Source organism: Rhinopithecus bieti, unplaced genomic scaffold (genome assembly GCF_001698545.2).
Source record: "Rhinopithecus bieti isolate Rb0 unplaced genomic scaffold, ASM169854v2 scaffold_4781, whole genome shotgun sequence".
Lineage (NCBI taxonomy): Eukaryota > Metazoa > Chordata > Mammalia > Primates > Cercopithecidae > Rhinopithecus > Rhinopithecus bieti.
In genome coordinates, this window is record NW_016805181.1 from 5,879,275 (window position 1) to 5,902,203 (window position 22,929).

At 40.2% G+C, this 22,929-nt stretch overlaps 1 protein-coding gene across 8 annotated transcripts in view; it reads left to right on the forward strand.

The window, feature by feature from the left end:
• KCNMA1 (potassium calcium-activated channel subfamily M alpha 1) overlaps nt 1-22,929 on the forward strand; it is a 767,391-nt gene that overhangs the window by 613,892 nt on the left and 130,570 nt on the right. For all 8 annotated transcript variants that reach the window (XM_017871448.1, XM_017871449.1, XM_017871438.1 and 5 more), the window contains exons 17-18: nt 7,278-7,364; nt 11,862-11,938. In XM_017871448.1, coding sequence (XP_017726937.1) covers nt 7,278-7,364; nt 11,862-11,938 — 164 coding nt within the window. The remainder of the gene's footprint in view (nt 1-7,277; nt 7,365-11,861; nt 11,939-22,929) is intronic.

A 22,929-nucleotide genomic window follows, 5' to 3' on the forward strand; every position in this document is an offset into this window, starting at 1 on the left:
AGAAAAGGGCAAAAGGACTTGTTTGGCTTTGTTTGGGCTTTCTTTGTGCAGTTGCCAGTTTTAATTCTCAAATGTGGCTTGGTCTCAGTGTGGAAGCACATTGGTTCTTGTGGAAAAAGGTGTGTTTGAGGGAATGTGGATCATGCCTCTGAGAAAACACAGGACTTATCAAACACAATATCCATGTTAAAGATAAACAATTTTTAAAAATCTTCCCTGAGATAATACTTTTAATGTTCTTCTTTATTTAAAATGTCCCACTTCTTTTCCTCTCACATTTTCTAACCGACTGGGTGTGAAAATTCAAAGGACCTGCTTCTCCTTCCCACCTTCCTTAACCTGTGTTTAACTACCTTCTTTGTTGTTGGTTTCACCCCATGATACTGTTTTCATGCTTTGCCGAAAAACCTTGTTTTCACATGCATCCTTCAAGTGATTTGAAACAAAGGTTTTATTCCTTCTTTCCTTTTGGTGTCAGTCAATTTATTATCAAATTGTTTGATTTTAAATTCTTTTCTTGTCGTTTTGCAGAAGCCGAAAGCGGTATGCACTCTTCGTTAACTTTTCTTCCAACCTCCACCCTCTATCTTCACTCCTAACCACAGGACTAACCATTTGCCAAGAATTCAAGAAGAGAGAGATTATATATATGTATATATAATCTCATTCCCTTGTCTAGTGTATATATATTATATATATGTGTGTGTGTATATATATACATATATATACACCCCTCTCCAACTAGAGTACATAAATTGGAAGTAGCCTATTTCTGTTCCTGTTTGATTTGTTGGTTCTTTTGGATGACGCACTAACTTCTTTGCAGGAAACCTAAAAAAAGAAAGGCACACTCCTGTTTTCAGTCATGGCACAAATAATGGGAACAAATACTATTAAAGTTGAACAGGAGGATGCTTCTCTCCAGCCCTTTGTGTCTGTTTCTGTATTGTCCTGATGTGTCTTGGTGTCCATTGGACTCTGGCGCCATTTTGTCTACATACTACATCCACATTCCCGGTGACCTCCTCCTCCCTGTGTTGAGTTTCTTGTCTATAGAGCAGAGTTCATGTCCTTTTATCCACAAAGCAGAGACCAAGCCCTTACACTTCTATTTTTCCTTACATTTATTTTGGTGATAACATTTTGAATATTTTATTTCTCAGGCAGTGCTCAGTATAGACTTAGAACACTGCTATTAAATTGCCAGATTATCACACTTGATTTACAGAGTTAGTACTGTTTATTAAGACAAACTCATGGCTCTTTTTTTCCTAGTGTGTTTGGGCATATTTCTTAATACAAAGCTTCTCAATTTCACCATGTGATTTCATCCTGTTTTGCTGCTGTTTTACATTGCATGAAGCATGACTAAATCATCATCAAGGGCATTTAAAAATAAACTTTTGGGTTAATAGTTCCAGGACAGCTTTTCAATAATGTGTTCTCTAAGACAATATTGTTGAAAACATACTATTGAGATGCCTACTTGTTCATCTTTTCAAGTTACTTTTGTCCGTGATTGTAATCACTATCATGTGTTTGTGTTTGTAATTGTGTGTGTGTGTGTGTGTGTGTGTGTATTTGTCTGTATCTCTTTCCAAAGTCTGGTTTTTCTGTGATTTTTGGAGTACATGTGTATAGAGGTGGCTTCCTGTCAGTTTGGCATTATTGATATGATCCAACTGCGAGAAGTTACTGCAACACTTTGCATCTTAAAGGTCCACAGTGGTTGCACCTCTGCTGTTGGCTTTTGGCCTTTGAGTCCTTTTATCTTGTGGTGAAGGCATGTTGTGATGTAGGCATGACTTGTCTTAAGTATACCAGAAAATGATTTGGCTTGCTCCCAGAACCAAATATCCAGCATTATCCTTTCTAGATCACCTCTTTCTTCCCCATCCCATATGGCTAATATTTTTTGTATGTGCAAAATATATTTGAAAATGCCATTTCTAAAGTTATCGAGATGGATGCAGGCTAAGTAAGTCCTCACCAGTATCTCTGGTGGGCCACAGTGGCAGTCATTTGAGTCTGACCAACTGGGAGCAATCTTTATCGTGCTGTGTGTGAGTGAACTGGGCTTAAGTATATTGACACATGAAATACACAACTGTGTCTCCAATGGTATCCGAAAGTAACAGTGTGTGTGTCTAGTTGTGTGGGACTCCAGCAGCACGTATTTTAAAGCCCAGAAAAAATGAAAAGTTCCAGAAAGGTGATAAGATTTGAGATGTGGGGTTTCTCCAAACTGTGCCTGCACATGGCCTATAAACTACAAATGCAGTCATACTCCCTGAGAGGGGACACAATTGGTTCAAACAAAGTTCCAACTGAGAGTCATTGTATATGAACTTGTGTGATCAAAGAAGCCTCTTCTCAATGGCATGATTCATCTGGGCACAGCATGAACGGAAACCCTAGATGGTTCTTATTTGCTTGCTTTAGTTAATGAAGTCCCATTAGCTTGCTAGACACAAATATAATTACTACGTTATCAAGTACAAACTATGTTCTCATATGAGTCATGCTATTTTTTTAAAAAATTGCCTGAGGAATGGTACATTACACCTACCAAAAATGAAAGGGAGAGGAGAGAAATATATATCTACCATATTTACCTGTAATGGATAGACGTTTCCTTAAACAATATCTGTTTCAGTTGAATTACCAATCATTGGCTGTCTCCAGAAACAGGAAACAAGTAAAGTTTACAATGATTGAAGACAAAACTAGATGTCTCCCAGTTATGCACAAGTGGTGGAGAAAGGAATTCGTTTCTTTCCTCCATCAAGCTGCAGTCTTCCAACCTGACCCAGTGTTTAGCAAGAAATACCCGATGAAGTGTGATACAACTTGAGACATGGTGCTGCTCTCATGGAGGGACCTGATAGAGACATTTCCCCATGGGGACTGAGCCCCGTTAGCCAATTCCATGTAGATGTGTTTTATGTGTAGGAACCCATATTTCTCTTTGAAGGTTTGCTTTCAATGTTGAAATCAATTGCTCTAACTTCACAAGTGGCATGCTGTTTACACATTGGGATATTTACATATTCATACTTAATGCCTCTGAGAGATTGCTAGTTCATTGGCCAATCCCCTAGCCCTAGCAGAGGTGTGGTCACTCCTTTAATCAGCCTGACTGATGAGAATTGTAGCTTGTTCTTTGAAAGAAAACTGTGACCTCCTTTCCACTTATTTGTGAAGAAGGAAAACTTCTGGGACGAGGTTTTAAAAACTTATTTTTTTTATTCATTCAACAAATAGTTGAAATGTCCCTGTTGCATGCGATGCTCTAAGCCTGCTACTCCAAAAAACTCAAAGGTAAACAGAATGTGATCATGTTTTGTACCCTTCTACTCAACTGTGGGTTCCTTACAGAAAATACATATTTGCTCCATGTAGGAGGTGAGTAAACACAGAATAAGTGGAGACTTAAAACTAGTCTGAGAGCAAAAGAAACAGAGACAGCAAGTATCCTTGAAGGGACCACATTAGCCCTGTGCTTCCAGCTGTCACTGGATGTTTTCTGTTGAAACCAGTAAGGTCAAAGAAGAAAGGATAATTTATATAGTCCTTGAAATGAGGGAAAGTCCACCTCTGCCAAGATGTCCTTGTTGGAATTCTGTTAATGGATATATAGGTTTTTTCTCTTAGAGATTTTCATGATTCTTCACATGACACATGTTGAAGTTTATCTCTGATAAACTAGTGAATTACATAAAGTTGGAGCCAGAGAACTGATTTAGAGTGGCGCACAGGGAGAGAGACTGTTGGCAGTCATTAGAACAAAACAAACTTAACATTGGATACTCTCCTAAAGAGATCAGAGATCCTTGGAAAAATTTATGTATTCCTATTAGAAGGTCAATAACAAATTCTAAAGATAGTAGGCAAAAGGGGGAGAAAGTCACCACTATCCAAAATCCTTGTCTTTTTATTTTTTGAAGAAGAGAGGGATTAGCATTTTATTTAAACTTTCTAAATTTGGAATGTGTATAGAAGACTTAATGTCTAAAATAAGTATATATATATAAAACCAGTAATGTAGTTCCTGGTGCTTCAGCACCAAGAGCATCTTTATGTATCTAGATTTCTTTCTTTCATTGATTCAAGGGCTGGGTCCATTCTTTAGATTCCCACCCAGAAGGCTGCCTTAGCCTTAGCTCAGTATCTGCAAATGGTTCTGCCTCACATCTCACATGGGGATGGTTTAACCCCCCTCACCCCTGTTCACAGGGAATAAGAGGGCATCCTGGAATCCACATGATCTGTGAGGCAATTAGAGATGCTTTTGGTTCCTTACACAATCAGACATAGATTTAAGGAATAGTGGATACTTCACTATGCAGACAAAAGTCAGTCTAAATTAGCTGACCACCAGATATTGTGTAGGGATAAAATGTTTTGGATTTCCTTGCAGTCAGTGGAAAAGTCTTCCAATGACAATAGGGCACCTCCTGGGTCATTTATTAGCAGCAAGGACAAAGTGGAGAGTAACAGTTCTGTGAGCATTTATTTACCTCTCAGTTTTATAATCACCTAACTCACTGAGAGTAGCAACTATGAATTTAAGACCTTCTATGTGTCAGTCATGTTGCACATGGTACATTCTTTAACTCTCTTAGAGACATTGTAAACTAGCAATTATTCACCCATTTTATAGATGAGAAGTATGAGGCTTACCTGCATTTATAAAGCCAGGACCCAAAGAGGTGAGACCTGGTTCATGTGCCTGAGCCCTTAACCAACATCAGCAGCAAACCTGAAACACAAATGTGCTTTACATCAGAGCCCCAAATCTTTCTTCTCCACTGCACTAACTGTACTAAAGCAAGCTCAAAGGCTGTAATAAATTATCTCAACCTGCACTCTCTACAATGCCAATTCTAAATGTTCATTGTAGGCTAATTCTTGTTCATTGTTGATAAAGAATAATGAAGCACATAATGTGAAAAAAGGAAACAGCATTCTATGTGATGCTCGTTTGGTTCATATATGTCACCAAGACTTTGATGTGGGTCAGATTTTTCCTTTTGAATTCTGTTGTTCAAATCATGATAGGATTTTTTTTCCTCTCAGAATTTTTTCTTGCATTTTTTATATGAATAATGTCAAAATGTGGGCTTTTATAACTTTAAGGAACTAGCTCCTTTAGGCTCCAGAGTGCATGGAATTTTTTGTGTAAGTCCTTATACATTATTCTGTAGTGTACAGTTCTTTACTCTATAATTTCATCTCATTAATGGGCAAGGTATTTTGATAAGAAACCTGTGTTATATTCCATGGGGTCATCTAGAGAAAATCTCTGATAACTTTGTTGAAAATGAAATACACTTTGGCTTTTCTTTACAAGAATTAAGAAAAGGAACAATAACTCACATGCATTGAGCCTTCTATACATCATCTCACTCAATTCTCTAAAGACTATTATTACCATTATCCACCTCTTGTAGGTAAGAAAGTTGAGTTCTAGGGAGATTTAGTAACTGGCCCAAAGTCAAACAGCTATTAAGGGGTAGCATTGGAATTTGGACCCAAATTCTGATTGCAGAGCCAGGGCATGTTAAAACTGCCTTGCAGGAAAGGAGGTAAAAAAAAAAAATGTGCAAAATTTAGAATCCTGCCCTTCTAAAACATCATACTGAATTGGCTTTGAAAGATAAATTCATCTAAACTGTATGAGCTCTGACACTTTGCCCTCGTGATTGCATGAAGCCAGAGGGCTCATTATACCCATGTGAAGAGTTGGCGGAGGGGTCATTAGGAGGTGCTTATGGAGAGCCGCTGCTCAGTGCAGGCCATGCTATTAGTGTGGACTGCTGCTCTCTGATTTGGGAGGAATCTCATTGCTGCCTGTGGTTGTAGGGCTGAACAGTTAAATCTTCATAGCCTTTTGATATTATTGAGTGTTAATAATAGCCATGACACAAGTACAGTTTCCTCCTGTCAGGTCTTGTTATAAGTAATGGTGGATGTTCTTGTGACCACAGACAATTATTTTGCAATAATGATCTGCTCAGAGGTCTCCCAACCAGGTGAACAAAGGTTCACCTGTGTCCTTCCTGTATGACTACAGACATATCACTTCACTGACCACAACACTTTTCTGAAATGGTTTACCTAAAAAAAAAAAAATTATGTGTTAATTACCATCCTCTATATTTTGATTGTTTGGGGCAGCTGAAAACTTCCTTTAGACTGATTCCAAATGTCTATTACCTTATTAAGTAACATCTTTTCAGAACAAGGAGTACCTCTGTTGTTTCTGTTGCTTCATTCAGAGTCCCTAAATTCAGTATCCATTAAGCCTGAAGTCTCTTCTCAGTCTGTGCATCAGACAATCTTGTATTCTGCTTTTGATCCGCAAAAAATTAAAGTTGTTTGTTTCATCCATTTATTAGATTAGGATACATTTATCTCTTCTGTCAGTCCAAACACATCTTGGCCAGCTAATCTATTTACGCCACTTTGAAATAGGACAATGTATATTTAGATTCCCACTTCTCTGCAGGGCAAGTTTTTTTAAGGGGTGGTTTGCATTTGTTTTCTCAATTTGCCTCAATTAGGACATGCTAGACACACATCTTATTCAAACACCCTGTAAGTTTTTATAAACAGCAGACTGGAATCGTTAAGTATATCCAACTGCTAACTTAAAAAAAAAAAAACTGTTTGGGTAAATCCAATTCTTCCTATAAAGGCTGTACATGGAATCAATTTCCATGTCCTTAGCAATGTCATGAAGATGTTCGGTTTGCTTCTGCATTGGTTACGGGTGTCTTGTACCATTCCCCGCGATAATATGTGGTGTGTTTACATGTATGTTTATGTATACATATAGGGGTCCCATTAATGCTCTGTCATTTAATGGAAAATTGTTGTAGCAATAGTTTCATCAGGCCAATAATGCTTCTGTGTTGACCACCAATAGCAGTTTCAAAAGGAATGTATTCTGATGGACTTTGCTTCAAATCATATGCCCATGATGGCAGCTAGACTGCCCCATTATATAAACCCAGGCCCTAAAACTTTGATTTGCTTTGATTTCCTCAACTGTGAGCATGCCAACCTGGGAAGTAAGCAGTAGTGCTTAATGATGGCATTATCCAACTAAATGTATGGGGCAGTGGGCATTGGGCTCTGGACAAAATCTTTGGGGAAAGCTCTAGACTAGTGGGCCCCCTATAAACACAACAGTATGGTGTAGCCTTCAAGGTTTTATTCAGAACGTGACCTCACAAATGTATCTTCTCTGTTTGTTTTTGTTCACTGAGCAGTATATTAATTAATCCTGGAAACCATCTTAAGATCCAAGAAGGTACTTTAGGATTTTTCATCGCAAGTGATGCCAAAGAAGTTAAAAGGTAAGAGTTTATTTTCAACTGACTTTCTTTCTGGCCCAGCCGTAGACACCTTGACCCACGGAAGTAGGCAGGCTTCCATAACCCCAAAACTCCTTAACATGTCTATGGCCATCAATTGGTGTAAGAAAAACTTCCATGGACTCCTGTTCATGTAGTCAATTCCACATCTTTAAATGAGAATAATAAAATTTTAGAACTAAGAAGCCTAGTTACCTGCTCATTCATTTTATGAGGGAGAATATGGGGGCTCAGAGAGCTGAATGACTGCTCAAGGTCATCCTGATTCCTGATGACCCAGAACAATATAACAAGACAATTGGCTCTTTGTCTAGTACTCTTTACTTAGTATTATCTGGGAAATTTACTTGAGAATTATCAGTTTTCTACTGTCCCTGCCAAATAGAATTTCAAAAGATTGGGATTAATTTCAGATGGAATATGAAACTGGCTCTATTTCTATTTGTGGCCTACTAGGTAAGTGGCTGAACTTGTCAGCTTCAATTGTTAAGCCACTCTAAGTACAGCACAGGATTTCATTGGCCTGCATGTTTCATGACATTTTTATTCGTATCCTTAAACCTGTTTAAGCAGCCTAGGAATTCACCAGGTCCTTTCCAGCACAACATGGAATATTGTTGTATTTGATTCTAGCCTATGAACTTGGAGAAATTTACTAGCAGAAAATGCGATGCAAATGTTCAGGCAGGTCATTCAGCTCAAGAGTAATATTCCATAAAATATTTTAAGTACATTATTAATTGTGAAGGTCTATCATTATTTATATAAGCCTATGGTCTTCATTGAATGAGTTCCTCGTCAAAGCCAGGCCTGTACTAGGTGTGCTACATTCTTTATTGCTGCTCTTCAAAATAACCCTGGAAGGTAAGTCTTCTTAAACACTCAGAGCTTTGGTTTCCTCATCTGTAAAACTGAGATAAGTGATTTGTCCAAGGCCATGAGGCACATAAGTAAGTGGCAGGGCCCAGAATGGAACTGGTCTTTTCTAAAACCCACTCTCTTTCTACCAAATTTAATAATACTACCACATTCTTACAAAGGAGGGTTTATTACACCCCAGCACTATTTTAGGTACTAGGTTCTCTGTATCTAAAACTTGTTAAAATCTCACAGCAACCCCATGAGATAGGTAGCATTACTCTTTCCCACTTTACATATAAGGAAACTGAGGCACAACTTGGCTAACTAACTTGCCCAAAGCCATACTGCTAGTGAGGAATAAAGCCAGGAAGTTCGGTTCCAGAGCTTGCACTCTTAATTATTTGCCTAGGTTGAGCCTGACACGCTGAGCACAGAACAATGACATGTGAGCATGGATACTTAGGGTCCTCTTCCTCCCCACCCACTCTAGCAAACTAAGCCATACTGGCTACAGAAGCTTTTGGGAAAAAGAAAATATGGGCTGGTGGAAGAAAAAAGAATTCTTAAACTGAGCTCTCTAATAACTTAAATTTATTTCTGCAAATTGGGGAAAGATTGCCATGATTCAATTGTAGGGGAAAAATACCTCCCTACTCAGTTCGCGGAATCTCCCTATTGTTCAAGGGTTTCCTGAGAACTGGGTACACCTGAGAAGGGAAATTAGGATGAATGGGACTGAACCTTCCCTCTCCCTGTGCTCCAACCAGGTCTCCTGGAGAAGAAGCTTGTGCCCTTGTCCAGACTGTGAGACACAAAAGCTTGAAACAGCATCTCAGCACCAAGTACAGGAGGCTGGGGAGCACAGGAGCACCATATATCACGTATACCTCCCAGATAGCAAATATAACATGAAACTCCCATTTGTGTAATTCTATTTCCTATTGCATCTCTCACTAATGAATGTCACAAATACCAGGCCGTCCAAAAAACAAATTACCTCCTATATTAGGGAGTGCAATATGTCTCATTTCAGTGCTTTATGGTATTCACAAATACATGCTGACACAATCAGCTACAACACCAGCCTGTAATTTTCCATGGTGTGTGATGTGTCAAAGCAAATGCTGTCAGTTAGGGGATTTCAAATAGATGAAGACTGCAGAAAACCACAGAAAGGACATTGGAGATTTGAATGAAATTAAACAAGTTTTGTAAAAATGGAAAAGTAGATTATGATGATCTAGTATCGAGTTTGCACCCTCCACTGCAAAAAAGCAACAAAAGAAGTTAATGAATTCTGGCTCATAGAAAGCTTCAGATGCAGTGTTTTAGAAAATGAGGAGTGAAATCATCCCACTGCAGTCTTAAGAAGGTCACTTGAGGATGGACATTTGGGTACTTGCTCTTTCCTCCTTGCCACCAAATATTTTCCTTTTAAAATAACATTGGAACATAGACTTTAATATAGGAGTCACAAAACGGTGGCTCAGTGACTCAATTTGGCTTGCACAAATGATTCTTTTGAGTCACAATTTTTAAAAATAAATGAGTTGCCAAGGTGAAAAGTTACGAGCTTTTATATAAAATCCTTATTACTTGTTTCTCCTGAAAAATTGGCAGACCTAACAATACTGGGAAGCAGTCTCAAACTCACTCATTCATTCACCCTTCAAATATGGGTAAGCCATTTACATTTAGAAGGTTCTATACAAGGCACCAGGGAAACAGTGGTGAACAATGGGAGAAGTCCCAACTCTCACAGGGCTCATATTCTAGGCAGGAAAGAGAGTTTTTTTTTTTTTTTAATGGTAAAAGAATTAATGCAACTGAGTCACTGATTTGGGTTGGATATAAGTGAAAGCTGCTCAGAGGGGATGGTATTTGAGCAGAGATTGAGATGAAGCTAAATAATCCATCAGGCAGGGATCAGATAGGAAGAGGAGATGGGCTGCGAAGAAGTTCATTGTGGGTAGGAACCCCAAGAAGGAAAGTGTGGCTAGGGAATAGATTTGGAGAGAGTGGTATGAGATGAGGTTAGAGAGAGAGGCAGAGGCTGGCTCCTAAAGCACTTTATAAAAAGGTTGGATCTGTTATAAAATGGAAATCATTGACAGCTTTAAGCTGATCTGATGTATGTTTTGAAAAGGTCGTTCTTCCTGCATTGTAGAGAATGAGAGGAATGGGGCAGGAGAAGAGGTGAGAGACTCAGCGCCTATTACACAGTTTAGGTGAGAGATAATGGCAGCTTGGACTGACCACTGAGTGGAGGTGGAGAGAAGTGGGTCCCATTCAGACTATATTTTGGAGAGTGTGCAGAACCCCCCAGTGAATTGGGTAGAAGTGAGGGAAAAAAGAGGAATGAAGGATGAAGGCTAGAGTCAGGGCTTAAATTGTATTGATATTAACCAAGATGAGGGATACTAGGGAAGGAGCAAGTTTTGGATATTAGGAAGTTAAGCATTCTATCTGGGCTATGTTAGGTAGGAGATGTGTACTAAACATATACACAGTGATATCATAAAGGCAGTTGGATCTTAGAGTCTGGAGTTCTGGGGATAAGTGTGAATTGGAGATGAATATGTAAATGTGGGTGCTGTTTCTTGTCCTGGCAAGAAACAGATGACACACTTAAATGGGAAAAAGGAGGAGAGTTTTATGAAGAGAATGTGTGAAGTTATGGGCAGATAGTTAAGGAAAACCAATAAGGGATGGCCAAACACTCCAGAGCTAGCAAGAAAGGGGGGCCACCTTCACCCTAGATCTGTAGGGTCAAGGGGAAGGAGGGCTATCAGGAACTGGAGAGAGAGGCTGTCATGTGCCATTTCATGGACCTGGCCAGGAGGGCACCCAGGGGGTCAAGGTGGTGACCCCATCCCCCCTCACCCTACAGTCTCCTGTTGACTCCTCCCACCTGACATGCAGACCAGGAAACTGGAGGACAAGGCCACAGTGAGAAGAAAACCCTCATTTAGTGCATGTTCTCAGGGCTGGATAGCATGGGAATTGGTCCAGTCAGCATTGGAGTAAAATAAGCTATGAAACTCCAGAGGGGGTTTGACAGAGGAACCCACTGACTCGTGGCTTTCGTTTTTCCTTCTCTGCAGACCTCCTCAACTCTGTCTCACTTTGGCTGTCCAGAAAAGGTGCTTTCACAGTGACAAGGTTGATATTTTCATTTGACCGAGAAACGACATACTTCTGCCCCCTCAAGTATATATTTGACCAGACTGTGGGACTTTTGGTGTTGTATTTAACTTCCCCACCAAGGGCCCAGGGCTCATTGCCCATGTGTCCCCACGAGTAGCATCAAAGGCTGTTCTCAAAAATGAAAGACGAGTGAGCAGACGCAGTGTGTCACATCAGCAACTTTTTTCCCAGTTCCTTTGCAAATGGAAGTTTATGAAAAGGAACACTAACTCAAATCACAGAATCCTGTGTTTGAAATAAATGGTCTTGCAACAAACATTTCCGTCTGCAAATGTCTAAACCTTTCAAAAGATTAAAGGAAATTAATGCTGGCGTGTTTCATTAATTTGGCACCACCGTGGAGGAAATGTGGTACTCATTTCATTTGGGTGGATTATGAAATGTGTCAGTTTTTCCATTCTCTTTTTCCAGGGCATTTTTTTACTGCAAGGCCTGTCATGATGACATCACAGATCCCAAAAGAATAAAAAAATGTGGCTGCAAACGGCGTAAGTAGTGTTTCTCTCCCCGTCCCCTCCCTCTCTCATTCCTATTCCCCAAATTCCTTTTCCTTTCCTTTTCTTATTAGAGAAACACTAAACATCAAGAGTTTTCTTGAATATGTTTATGTTTCACCCACCAGTTTAAAGAAATATGAAATCAATACCTGTCCTTGCTTTGTTAGAGCAGAGGATGAAAAATCACCACCGTCAACACCTAGGAATGAACCCTGTGCCTACTCCCTGCTTCTTTACTCTAGAGATGCCTCAGTAGATGTGTCCAGTCTAACAGAGACAAGTATGATATATAAAAAGGAGGAGAACTAAAGCCATAGAGAACGAAGTGTTTTTGTATCATGATTTCCAGTGGATTGAGGGCCCCTGGGTATATAGGGTTGAGAGAGAAACTAAATCTGAGGACTTGGTCTCCAAAATGGAAGTTGACTCTTTCCATTTGGAATTCCTGCCAGTTTTAATACCACAGGCCAGAATTTGCAACTGTGATGCCTTCAGACTGCCCCCAAGAAAAAACTTTCCATTGTCAAAGGGCTTCAATTGCCATCGTCCCAAAGGTCGACCTCAAGCACTGTTGCTCTTTGGGGTAGACTAGACTGGGCTCAGTTGTTTCTGGCATATTCTGTCTCAAGACTCTTCTAAAGCTGTTTGCCACTGGGGCCTCTTGAGAAAGATATAGTGAGTCTAGAACGTGGAATTGTTAGCTCCTGAGACACCATGACTTAAGTGTCCTTTGCTTTGAGAAGGTTGTGCCTTTTGCAGTAATTATGCTGTTATTGCCTAATAGAAATTGTTCTCAACCCTCGAAAAAAACAAAAAACAAAAAACAAAAAAAAAATGATGCCATCCTTCCTATGGTGATTTAGTGTTTTAAAAGCTCCTCACAATCATTGCTTTGATTCTCACCCTAACCCCATGTAATCGGCAGGGGGTGTTATTAATCCCATTTTACAAAAAGAGGAAACTAATCTTCCAAGCTTGAGAGGATGAGATTGCTGATAGTCACACAGCCAACATACAGGGATTTGGGCACACCTGAAGGCCTCTATTGATTCTCTGGGTGCTCTAACATTTTTTTGCAGAAGGGAAAGGAAAGATGGGCAGTCTTGGGTCTGATGAGTAAGAACAATTATGAAAGATTACCCCATAAAAATCCTGGTTCACAAGCAGAAGCCAGACAGAAGAGCACCATTTCTGAGGTATGCCACTGAAGGAAGGACGTTTTTCATTATACTCCTAGAGGGGGTACAGAAAATGTAGAACCAGTCATCTATAAATATCACTCTGCTGGAGCAAAAAGAAGTTCCTCAATCCATGGGGAAAATTCCCTTGGGGTGCACTTTTGGTCTAGAGAAGTTTCTGCAGAAATCCCCTCAGGATGGGGCAGCTTAGGCCCATGGGTTTCCTCCCCTGTTTCCACTGACTTAATACAGCTGGTCCCCTTCCCCAGACTCTTACGAAGATAAGTATCTGTTGATATCTCAAAACAAGAGCCTCTAATTTCTTGGGACCTAAGAATTCCCTGATTCTGACAACCTACCAAGAAGAGCATCTAAGAGAGAACAAGGCCTAGAACGAACCTCACTGCCCATTCAACCCCCACAGACCCCATGAATCCAAAGACCATCTTCACCAGGCAGTCCATCCTAGCCATGCTCAGTTGGTTGTGGACATAGCAGCATGGCTGAGTTGACCAGACATCTCCTGAATCATTTCAATCAGAAGGAGCACAACCGTTGGAGAGTTGAAGCAAATAAGAGAGAACAACAAATACAAGAGGTGAACAATTCTGTAAGGAACGCTTGTAGTGAGGAGTTGAGAAAGGGAGGAAAGTGAGGCCAATAATCCCTGACAGGATATTTACCAGACCCTCGTCCCACAGAGTATCAAGGAAATAGCAAGACTGTGATTCATGTATTGATTAACCATTCACATATTTTTGAGTATCTTCTTTGAATGAGGTGCTATTTTTGGTTCCAGGGATAGAGTGGTGAACAAGGTAAAGTCCCTGCCCTCCTGAATCTTTTACTCCAGTGAATGGAGACAAACCATGATCATGCAAATAAATAAATTCAGAGATAGCCAGTGCTAAGAGGAGAGAAGAGACTGCCTGAGGGTTGAGGAATACTTCAGTGGTGCTACTTTATAGCTTGGAAGGTCAGGAAGGCCTCAGTCAGGGCTGATGTTGAGGCCAAGACCCAATCCAGATAAGGAGAAGAGCAAAAGTCAAGGTCAGGAGGCAGGAATGAGTTTGTGGTGGTCGAAGGATAGAAGAAAGACTAATGGCACTGGGGAGATAATAGTATGAGATGAGATTAGAGAGGGAGGGAGGGGCCGTGGTAAGAAGTAGGGGTTTTAGTCCTATATTAGGAAGTCATTGGAAGATTTTAAGTGAGGAAATGTCATCATTAGTTCTTAGTTTAAAAGATGTCCCTGGTGTCCAGATGGAGAGCATTCTCGGGAGGAAGGAGTGGAAGGATGAGGTGAGAACTTCTCTGACTCTTGCTCTGACATTGGAATGTCCCTCATAGGATGCCATAGTGGAACACAGCAGACTAAACTGTCCCTAGAAATAAGAAATAAGGATTTGGCCTCTAGGATATTTTTCCACCTTGGTTCCAGACAAGTAAACAGCAGCAAGCTTTAGCTTCATCCTGGAGAGAGAGGCACATAATTGTTTGAAATAATTTTATTCTCTTCATTTCCTTTGAAATTGGTGGAGCTAGTGAGGTATATAATCTCCCATTACACACTGCACCAATTGCTGCAAAAGGCCTGCCTCTACAAAGCCAAGCCAGTGCAACAAGGGCCTCACTTCCTTCTCTGTACATCTGCGTGCCTCCTCCCCCAACCTCAGCTTCTTCATTTCACAAAGGCCTTTGGCTATGTAACAATCAGAATTGTCCGAATATTGTTCCTACTAATTGAAAGGCCATAGAACAGAGGGCAGGATGCAGATGTGTGTATGAGGTGAGGGGGTGGTTAGAATAAAATGAATTATTAAAAATAAACCTCCCCATGTAGGACAGGCAAGTGAGGAAATTGGGGAAGATGTTTTAGCTGCAAAGAAACTTTAATTACTAGAAACTAGGATTATTAATAACACACTGCGGGGACCCCCATGCCTTTGAACAGACATTGCTTAGTTCCCAGTCTAAGTTGGAGAAGACAGCTGACACACATACTCATCTGTCCAAACGTGTTAGTCCAGGTATTAATAATTCACCCTGGAATGGTAGATCCCTTGAGGGCAGAGCCCATGACAGTTGCTGGCCCTTACCCATAGCTTCCTAACCCTTCTTCCCCAACCCAGTCTTCCCCTTTCACCTCCACCCCTACCTCCTCATTCACTTTCATTCAGTAACCTTCAACATTTCACGTCATCTCATCTGGAGAAATATCAGGTGCAGACATTCCATTTCTGGAAATCCTGTGATAGTATAGTTTAACGTTTGCATTTCTTTCCATTTCTTCATAGCTCTCTATCAAGGAAAAGAGTCAAATTCAGCTGTCTGGCCGAGGAGCAAGTTCTCAGGGTCTACTATTTACCCATTTTCTTTTTCTGTGTAACAAACATTGTCTAATGGTTTATATTTCTTCCCCCAGCCTCTAAAAGTTTGCCGAAGTGTGGACTCCTAGGGGACAAGTAATGTCTAGTTTGATGTGTTTGAAGGAATTTTCTTTGACTGCAAATCATTGACATATCTTTGATTTATTTTTTTTCTCTTTGCTGCCTTGGAATACGGCCCCTACTCTATTTTAACTGCACACTGGTAGTGATATATTGTGAGTAAAACGGGTTCCCAGCAGCCCGGAGTCCAGTTCCCCCTGTCTTTCTCTAGAAGAGATACTCTTTTAATTTTCTGTACAGTTGTAGTTTCCTTTTTACTTTTGATATTTATGTTGCATGTAGCAGTGACATCATGCCCCAACTCCTTCATCCCCCAACGCAGTCTACAGAGTAGTCTGGAGCCAGAGAGTCCACAGGGAGCCTGCTCTCCATCCATCCACCGCAGTCCCCAGGCTCTGGCCAGCTTCGGGCACTGTCTTATTTTTCCATTTGAAAATAAGACCTTGACAACAGTGTATTTCTCTTGAAGACCTTGTCTCAGGACTTTTAAGGGACTCTGATTAGGCTGAAATAATTACCACTATAGCTGTAGATGCTTCATCAGCTGGGGTAATTGTCATGCTTGCCTTTCTTAAATTATACTTGGTCTCCTTTGCTATTGAGCTTGAATTCCTCTCCTAAAGGAAACACATATGCCACATATATATTCCCATGTTGTGATATATATATATATATATACATATATATATATACACACACACACACACACAATACATACCATGATGTGTCAGAATATATGTACATTCTTATATGTAAACATTCATATTTTTACTCAACTTTGGTACTGTAAGTATCTCAATTGTCTTACTGGAGACAAGTATTTGCACAGTGGTAATTATTTTCTGCAGTCTACGAAGTTTCCTAGCTTTACAATGAAGTTTTTCTTTTAGTCAGTACTCAGTAGGACACACCCAGTTGCTTTATGAGTGTTAGTCAGACATCTTGGAAGATCTGTTTACCTGTTTAAGGCAGAAAAACTGACTGGAGGAGAACATTCCATTTCAGCAATGAGCTATGCGTAAGTCTGATCAAGTCAATGCAAGTGTCTGAACCTCTAGCTTACTCAAGGAATAGGATGCCCTTTTACTCAACAAGATGTGGCCATTGAGGAGGAGCTTTTAAGGCCAGCGTTGAGCTTTGGGTCTTTACTCGTGTTTGTAAGGCTCTACTGAAAAGGAGACTCAATCTGTGGAACAGTTCAGTCCAATGGCTCTGGAATTTGGAGAAGATGTTTCAAATTCAGTCCTCTCATTCCCTTGCAGCAAAAGAGGCAAGTTGATCATCTGATTTTTGTTAGTCATCAGTGTTTGGAGGGTATAGATTGCTCACTTTAAAAACAAAACACAACAATGACCTTCTTCAATTCAATGCACAATCTTGCCAGAATCGACTCTGTGGCTTTCTTCATCGACAGAACCCTTTAACGATGGCTTGAGGGCACGGCCCACTTTCATACCTGCAGAGTTGCATACTAAATTGAATGCTCCTTCAGAATTGGAGAGAAAATGTGATGTCAATCAACCAACAACTCTAGTGCCAAATACTTCTGCCTTCCTCAGCCACAATATGGTCGTTAGGGGCAGAATCAACTAGCTTGGTGTGCTCTGTGCTGCCAACATTAACTAGCTTTTTCTTTCTCCTCTTTCTGTTTTTGGAAAACCACCTGGAAGACCCTTCTTCTTACTCCAGAAGGTAATGGGAGGAATTTTGCTAAGTGAAGACATCATTTCTCATTTATAGGACTTGAAAGAATATTCTCTGATTCCCAGTGCCACATCAAAGGCCTCACCTTAAATCCTGGTGGACTTTTCTTCTGTGGATATTTTATTAATAATGTTAGTTGCTGCAGAGCCCATGAAGAGTAGCTCCAGGGTTTATGCTTGGAAATAATCCCTCCTTCATTTGACTGATTTTAAAAGTGAGGTTGTGACCTGAGAAGTATCTATTGATTGAATGGCAGATGTTTTTCTCTTCCATCCCAGTCTTCCCTTGAATTTGCTTCACTTGAAATCTAAAATATTTTTCCTCAGCAGTTGGAAAACTCCACTTGGGCCCCTCAGTCCAGTACTGCTTTTTTTCTGCCCCTTCCGATCCACCCTGGAAATTAAGATTCTGCAATTGGAAATTGACTGACAATTTGGTTGCTGATGCAGGAGGCAGATGGTGCTGAGGATAGGATGGAATCCAATTCTTCCATCCATTCCAGGCTTGGCTCAGAAAGGGGAGCCAGCAGAGAACCTGAGTTTGACAGCTGATTATCCATTTGACTTAAGGAAAGAGCAGTAACTGAGCTGCGTCTTCACCAGCCACTTTTCAACAGGTTTCTGGTCTCATGATCACGGCCTTTCAGAATAGAGGAAAAGTTGTCCAAGAACACTTCTGAGAAGCCTTTTTGTTTTAAACACTCAAGAGTAAACAGATAGTTTTGATGATGTCCATTAGGGAAATACTTTTATTTTGTCTCTAAATAGTACTAGGAAGTTATAATGGAAATATTGGTTGAATATCCAATTCACCGTGGTGAAGAAAAGTACATAAAAGCTTTTTCTCAAATTGTGAAACTGCTAGGACCTAGGTCTTCGGAGGAAGATGAGACCCAGGGTCAAATTCTTAGCAATCACATAACCTCATAGAATCCATGGCCCTGGTCCAATAGCAAGAACTTTATGAAGTGGACCACACGGTAAACTGAGTCCCTAGAGCCTTGTATTTCTGCTTTCCTAGAGTTAAGTCGGCCTATCGGGGCAATTAATTGAGCATGAAGTTTCAAGAGCCCTAAGATGGGAAGACAAGTAGCTTCGGTGTTAACACTTGCCAGAGACACACTCTTGTCTGCTCCCAGTCTCAGGAAGCCGCAGCAGGGCTTTAAAAAGGAGATCCAGTCAGCTGCCACCGAAATAGTCCTACTGTGCCAGCTGTGGCTGCAGACCCTAGACTCATCTCCTAGGACCTCTCACCCTTTCATTCCCCCTACCCCTAATCATCTGCTGTGGATAGTGAGAAGCCATTGAATTGAAATGACACTGCACATATTTCAATTCTCAGAGACAGCAGGGTCCTCTTTCTGCTCCTTTTGGAGAAAGGCTAGTTCCAATTGCCCATGAACTAGCTGCTCTTCCACATCAATCCACTAGATGTCCTCATAGATCTACTTTGCATTACCATTGACATCCTGGGGAAAACGTTGTCTGAGAATTGGGATTTGGTAAGGGAACAATGGGTGACTATGTAAGAAAGAAAATTAGCAAACACCAAAGGAGAGAGGACGCTTTGTGTGGCCAGGGAGTAGATAAGAAATTTACTTCTGTTTTAATAAATCTGAAACTTTCAAAGTTGCACTTTGAGACCTAACCTTGGGAATTTAAAGTGGAACTCTTCGTATCTAAAATTAACGTTCTAACCTAAATCAGCTCTAGAAAAGGAAACAATCACTGAGAAATGGAAATAAAACATCAGTGGTTCTGAATATCCTGATTCACTAAAAAAAAAATTGAAGGATCAGGAAGCCAGAGAGAGTTGAGAGAGATGAGGGGTGGTAATTTCCAAATTAGTAGGTCCACGACTTAACTTTGATATAATTTAATTTTACAACTTGAGAGTATAATTTTACACAGAGAGTGTTCAATTCTTCTGGAACATCTACCACCAGGGAGTCAACTCCTCATCAGCTTTTAGTTAAAGAGCTTGTTCATGATTTGAATAATGGCCCAGAGGAGAGCTCTTCCTGGCCAGTACTCATATCCTTCAAGCCTAATGAATCGCTCCACCAGGTCTTACCTTTAAGAAAGTGGACCCAGAAGTCTCTAGGTGAAGACACCTGACAGGGAGTCAATGGAAATGGACTATGCCAGCAGTAGTGAAAAAGAGCCACCTTCCCAGTTGGTGGCACCTTGATCTAGACATTCTGATTCATGAAGGTTTGTCAACATGTGGGGCTCAATAGTTTTTAACTGTTTCTGTCTTGTCTTTGAGCCTCTCATTGATCGTTCTTGCTGATTTGTGTGTGTGTGTGTGTGTGTATGTGTGGTAGTGGTACTTGTTTGTCTTTTGAGATTTCTATTTTGCATTTGGTGTGAGTGTAAAAATGATTGGGAAGGAATGACGAGTAATAGCATGTTTTCTTTTTTATGCATATGCTGCTTTGGAATGTGACTGCTTATAATTAACAGTTAATCTTCTTATAGCAAATGGTTTTTTGCTGCTTCAGTTACCAGTTTCAGCCTGTTCCTGCATGCTAACAATCAGACATTTTAGAACAATGCATGGTCACCAGAACCGCTAACAATAACAGTTGCAAATAGTCCCTGAGAGCCACTGGTTTGTCGCTGTGTTTCCTCCTGAACTCATATCAAGTAGGAGGTTTACATCACCCATTCTCATCCATTTGCCTCTGAACAAATAGTTTCAAGAGTTATTTCATCTCCATCATCCTTCCCCTTATCCTTAAAGATGGTATATTTATAAGAACTTTCTTTCCCCATAAATGTGTCAGATTCTATTATTGTATATAAACCCAAAATGGCAGTATGGAAATGAAAACCAGGGACTGTTGCTAATGAGAAGCATAGCATTCCAGAGTTTGATGGGCTTCTCTTCTGCTACAGCATTTGATTTAAAAAATTGTTTTTCAAAACGATTTATCTACGGTGAAACAAAAAATCATCCTTGTTTTCCTCTTCTGTGTAAATAACAAATCAATATTTCCAGTAAAAGAAATAAGAAGGAGGAAACAAGGGAATGTCTGCAGATTGTGTGCCAGATCCGGATGCATTTAAGATAAATTTATGTTCATGTCTTTAATTGAATACTTTTTTACCTTTCTTGACTTCAGCCATTGCTGTTTGTTTGGGATGTCTGGGCATTCACACCATGCCTTCTAAATTCCTCTGATTCAAATGCTATAGTGGAACTTTCTTTTTTGTTTGTTTGTTTTTTTTTGGTAGAAGCTAAAGCTCAAAGGAATGATATACCACCATTGAACAGGGCTGGGGCTGCATGATGATCTGAACAACAGACTAGCGAGGACACTAAAAGAACATGTCACTAAAAATGTGAGCCAAGTTTACAAGAATGGAGTTGCTGCTGAAGAGATCTCTCATTCATCTCCCCCAGTGCCTGTTCTTCACAATCATAACGTTACCCTTGCTTGACAAATATACTGTATGGCAAGTCATAAAGGTCTTAGAACAGGACTTGACCCATTTGAGAGATTTAAACCCCTCTTCCTGGTGACTGTAACATTCAAAGAGGGCAAAACCACAAGCCATATTTTAAAATAAGAGTGCAACCATTCTCTACAAAGAAAAAGAAAGAGGGGGGGAAGTGACTTTCAAAATGGAAGGTGTGGATGCAGGGAATAACACCTCCTCAGTTTAGGTTTACTATTTGGCAGTAATGCTTAGAATAAATGTGAATTCTTCTCCTACCTTGTGAGAGAAGCAGGCCAGTTCATGCTAAGTGATAAGCAAACATGTTTGCCTGTTGTAGTATCAAAGTGAGGTACAAAAACATTCTCTTGTACTGAAATATAAATTGGCTTGAAAGGCAAAGGTGAAGCGCATTGGAAACTACGATGCTGACTTCCAACAACTTTTATAGGTTACCACTCAGTTTGGATCCCCAGGCAGTGCAGAACCTACCATACCAGCTTTAGAAGAGCTATCAATGCTGCATGCAAATTGCATTAAGATATTTCACACGGAACCTATTCTTTTATTTCATGTTTTGTCAGTTTTAATCGATTTTGGCAAATATTTTCTGTACAAGGAAAAAAAAAAGAATATGATTAACCAATAGCCTGATTGCTTCCTGAATTTCTATTTGGTGGGGAGAGAAAGGCAGATGCGATTTTCAGATCCTCTCAGCTTTAAGCAGAAAATACACCCATGAGTAGCTAAATGCATTCCAATAGAGCAACATCTCATATGCTTTTGGTGATTTCTTATTTGTGAACTGCCTTTAATGTCAAAACTGCAGCATTAGTCTTGAGTAGCTGCATTTCTTATATGGACAGATTTGGATATTTGTTCTGTCAAGAGTAAATTTAAATTCCTGTAGCCATCATGTAAACTCACTCTCGGGAAGTTCAGCAAAGGCATCCTCAGATTCTATATTAACACGTAATCGTTTCACATCTAATTTGATGAAAGCTTATCCCAGCCTCTGCCTAATGCCCAGAAATGGATGGAAATTAGAAAGCCTACATATTAGATATTTTGCCTTTTGCAAAACCATTTATTATACCAAATAAGCAACTAATTTAATTGATTGGCAGTGTGTGTATTTTGTCCTCCTGTATTAATCATACCAGGGGAAAAGTGTTGGTTACATTTTTTGCTGTCGATAATTTGCTCTTCTTCCCATCTGAGAACCTGAGTGTATTCAGCCATGCCCTTTTCCTGTGGTCACCGCTTTACCTAGGGGAAAAAAATCATGTGCAACAGCCTTGGGGGATGATAAAGGCAATTTATATTTTCGCTGCTTTTTTGATGTACAACCAAACTGTTACCAACAATCACTCTGCATTTTTTTCCGGGTCAAGACTGTTAAAGTGAACTAAGACCTGTGTTAAATCCCTTCAGCTCCCTTCCAGCTGCCTTGCTGTGTGTGACCTTGCCATTAATTGCCGCTCTTCCTCTCCTCCCATCCAACCACACGGTTATAGCCAAGATGTCCATCTACAAGAGAATGAGACGGGCATGTTGTTTTGATTGCGGACGTTCTGAGCGTGACTGCTCGTGCATGTCAGGCCGTGTGCGTGGTAACGTGGACACCCTTGAGAGAGCCTTCCCACTTTCTTCTGTCTCTGTTAATGATTGCTCCACCAGTTTCCGTGCCTGTAAGTTTAACCTCAACACATGTAGTTCCATGTTTGTGCTGTCTGTGGTATCATCCCTGTCTTGTGCTGTGCCCTGTGGTTCTGAGTCAGTCGGGCTGATGTCTTCTTCCCAGTGTGAACTCCTGTGTGGTGACATGTTGCCCCAGCTGCCTGTGTCTCTGTGTACGTGCTGAGGAAGGCCTCCCTTCTGATTTTCTTAACTTGTGCTTCTCGTAATAGCATGTAGGACTGTGATATTACAGTCTGGTGATATCTTTCCTCTCTCTCCTTTAAATAAATGTAAATGTAAAGTGACAGCATATCACCCACTGTATTAATACAGAGATATGCAGAAGTGTACATCTTAATATTTTTGAAATGGCTGTAAATTGAATTGTATCAAAGGGAGGAAGGAAAGGGTGTAGCGAGAACAAGCCAGCTCTAGAATTAAATTGCTTTTAGTGAGCTTAGATAGTTTCTTAGATAGCTTCCAAAATACAACAGTTTTGATGCAGATGGATATATATATATATATAT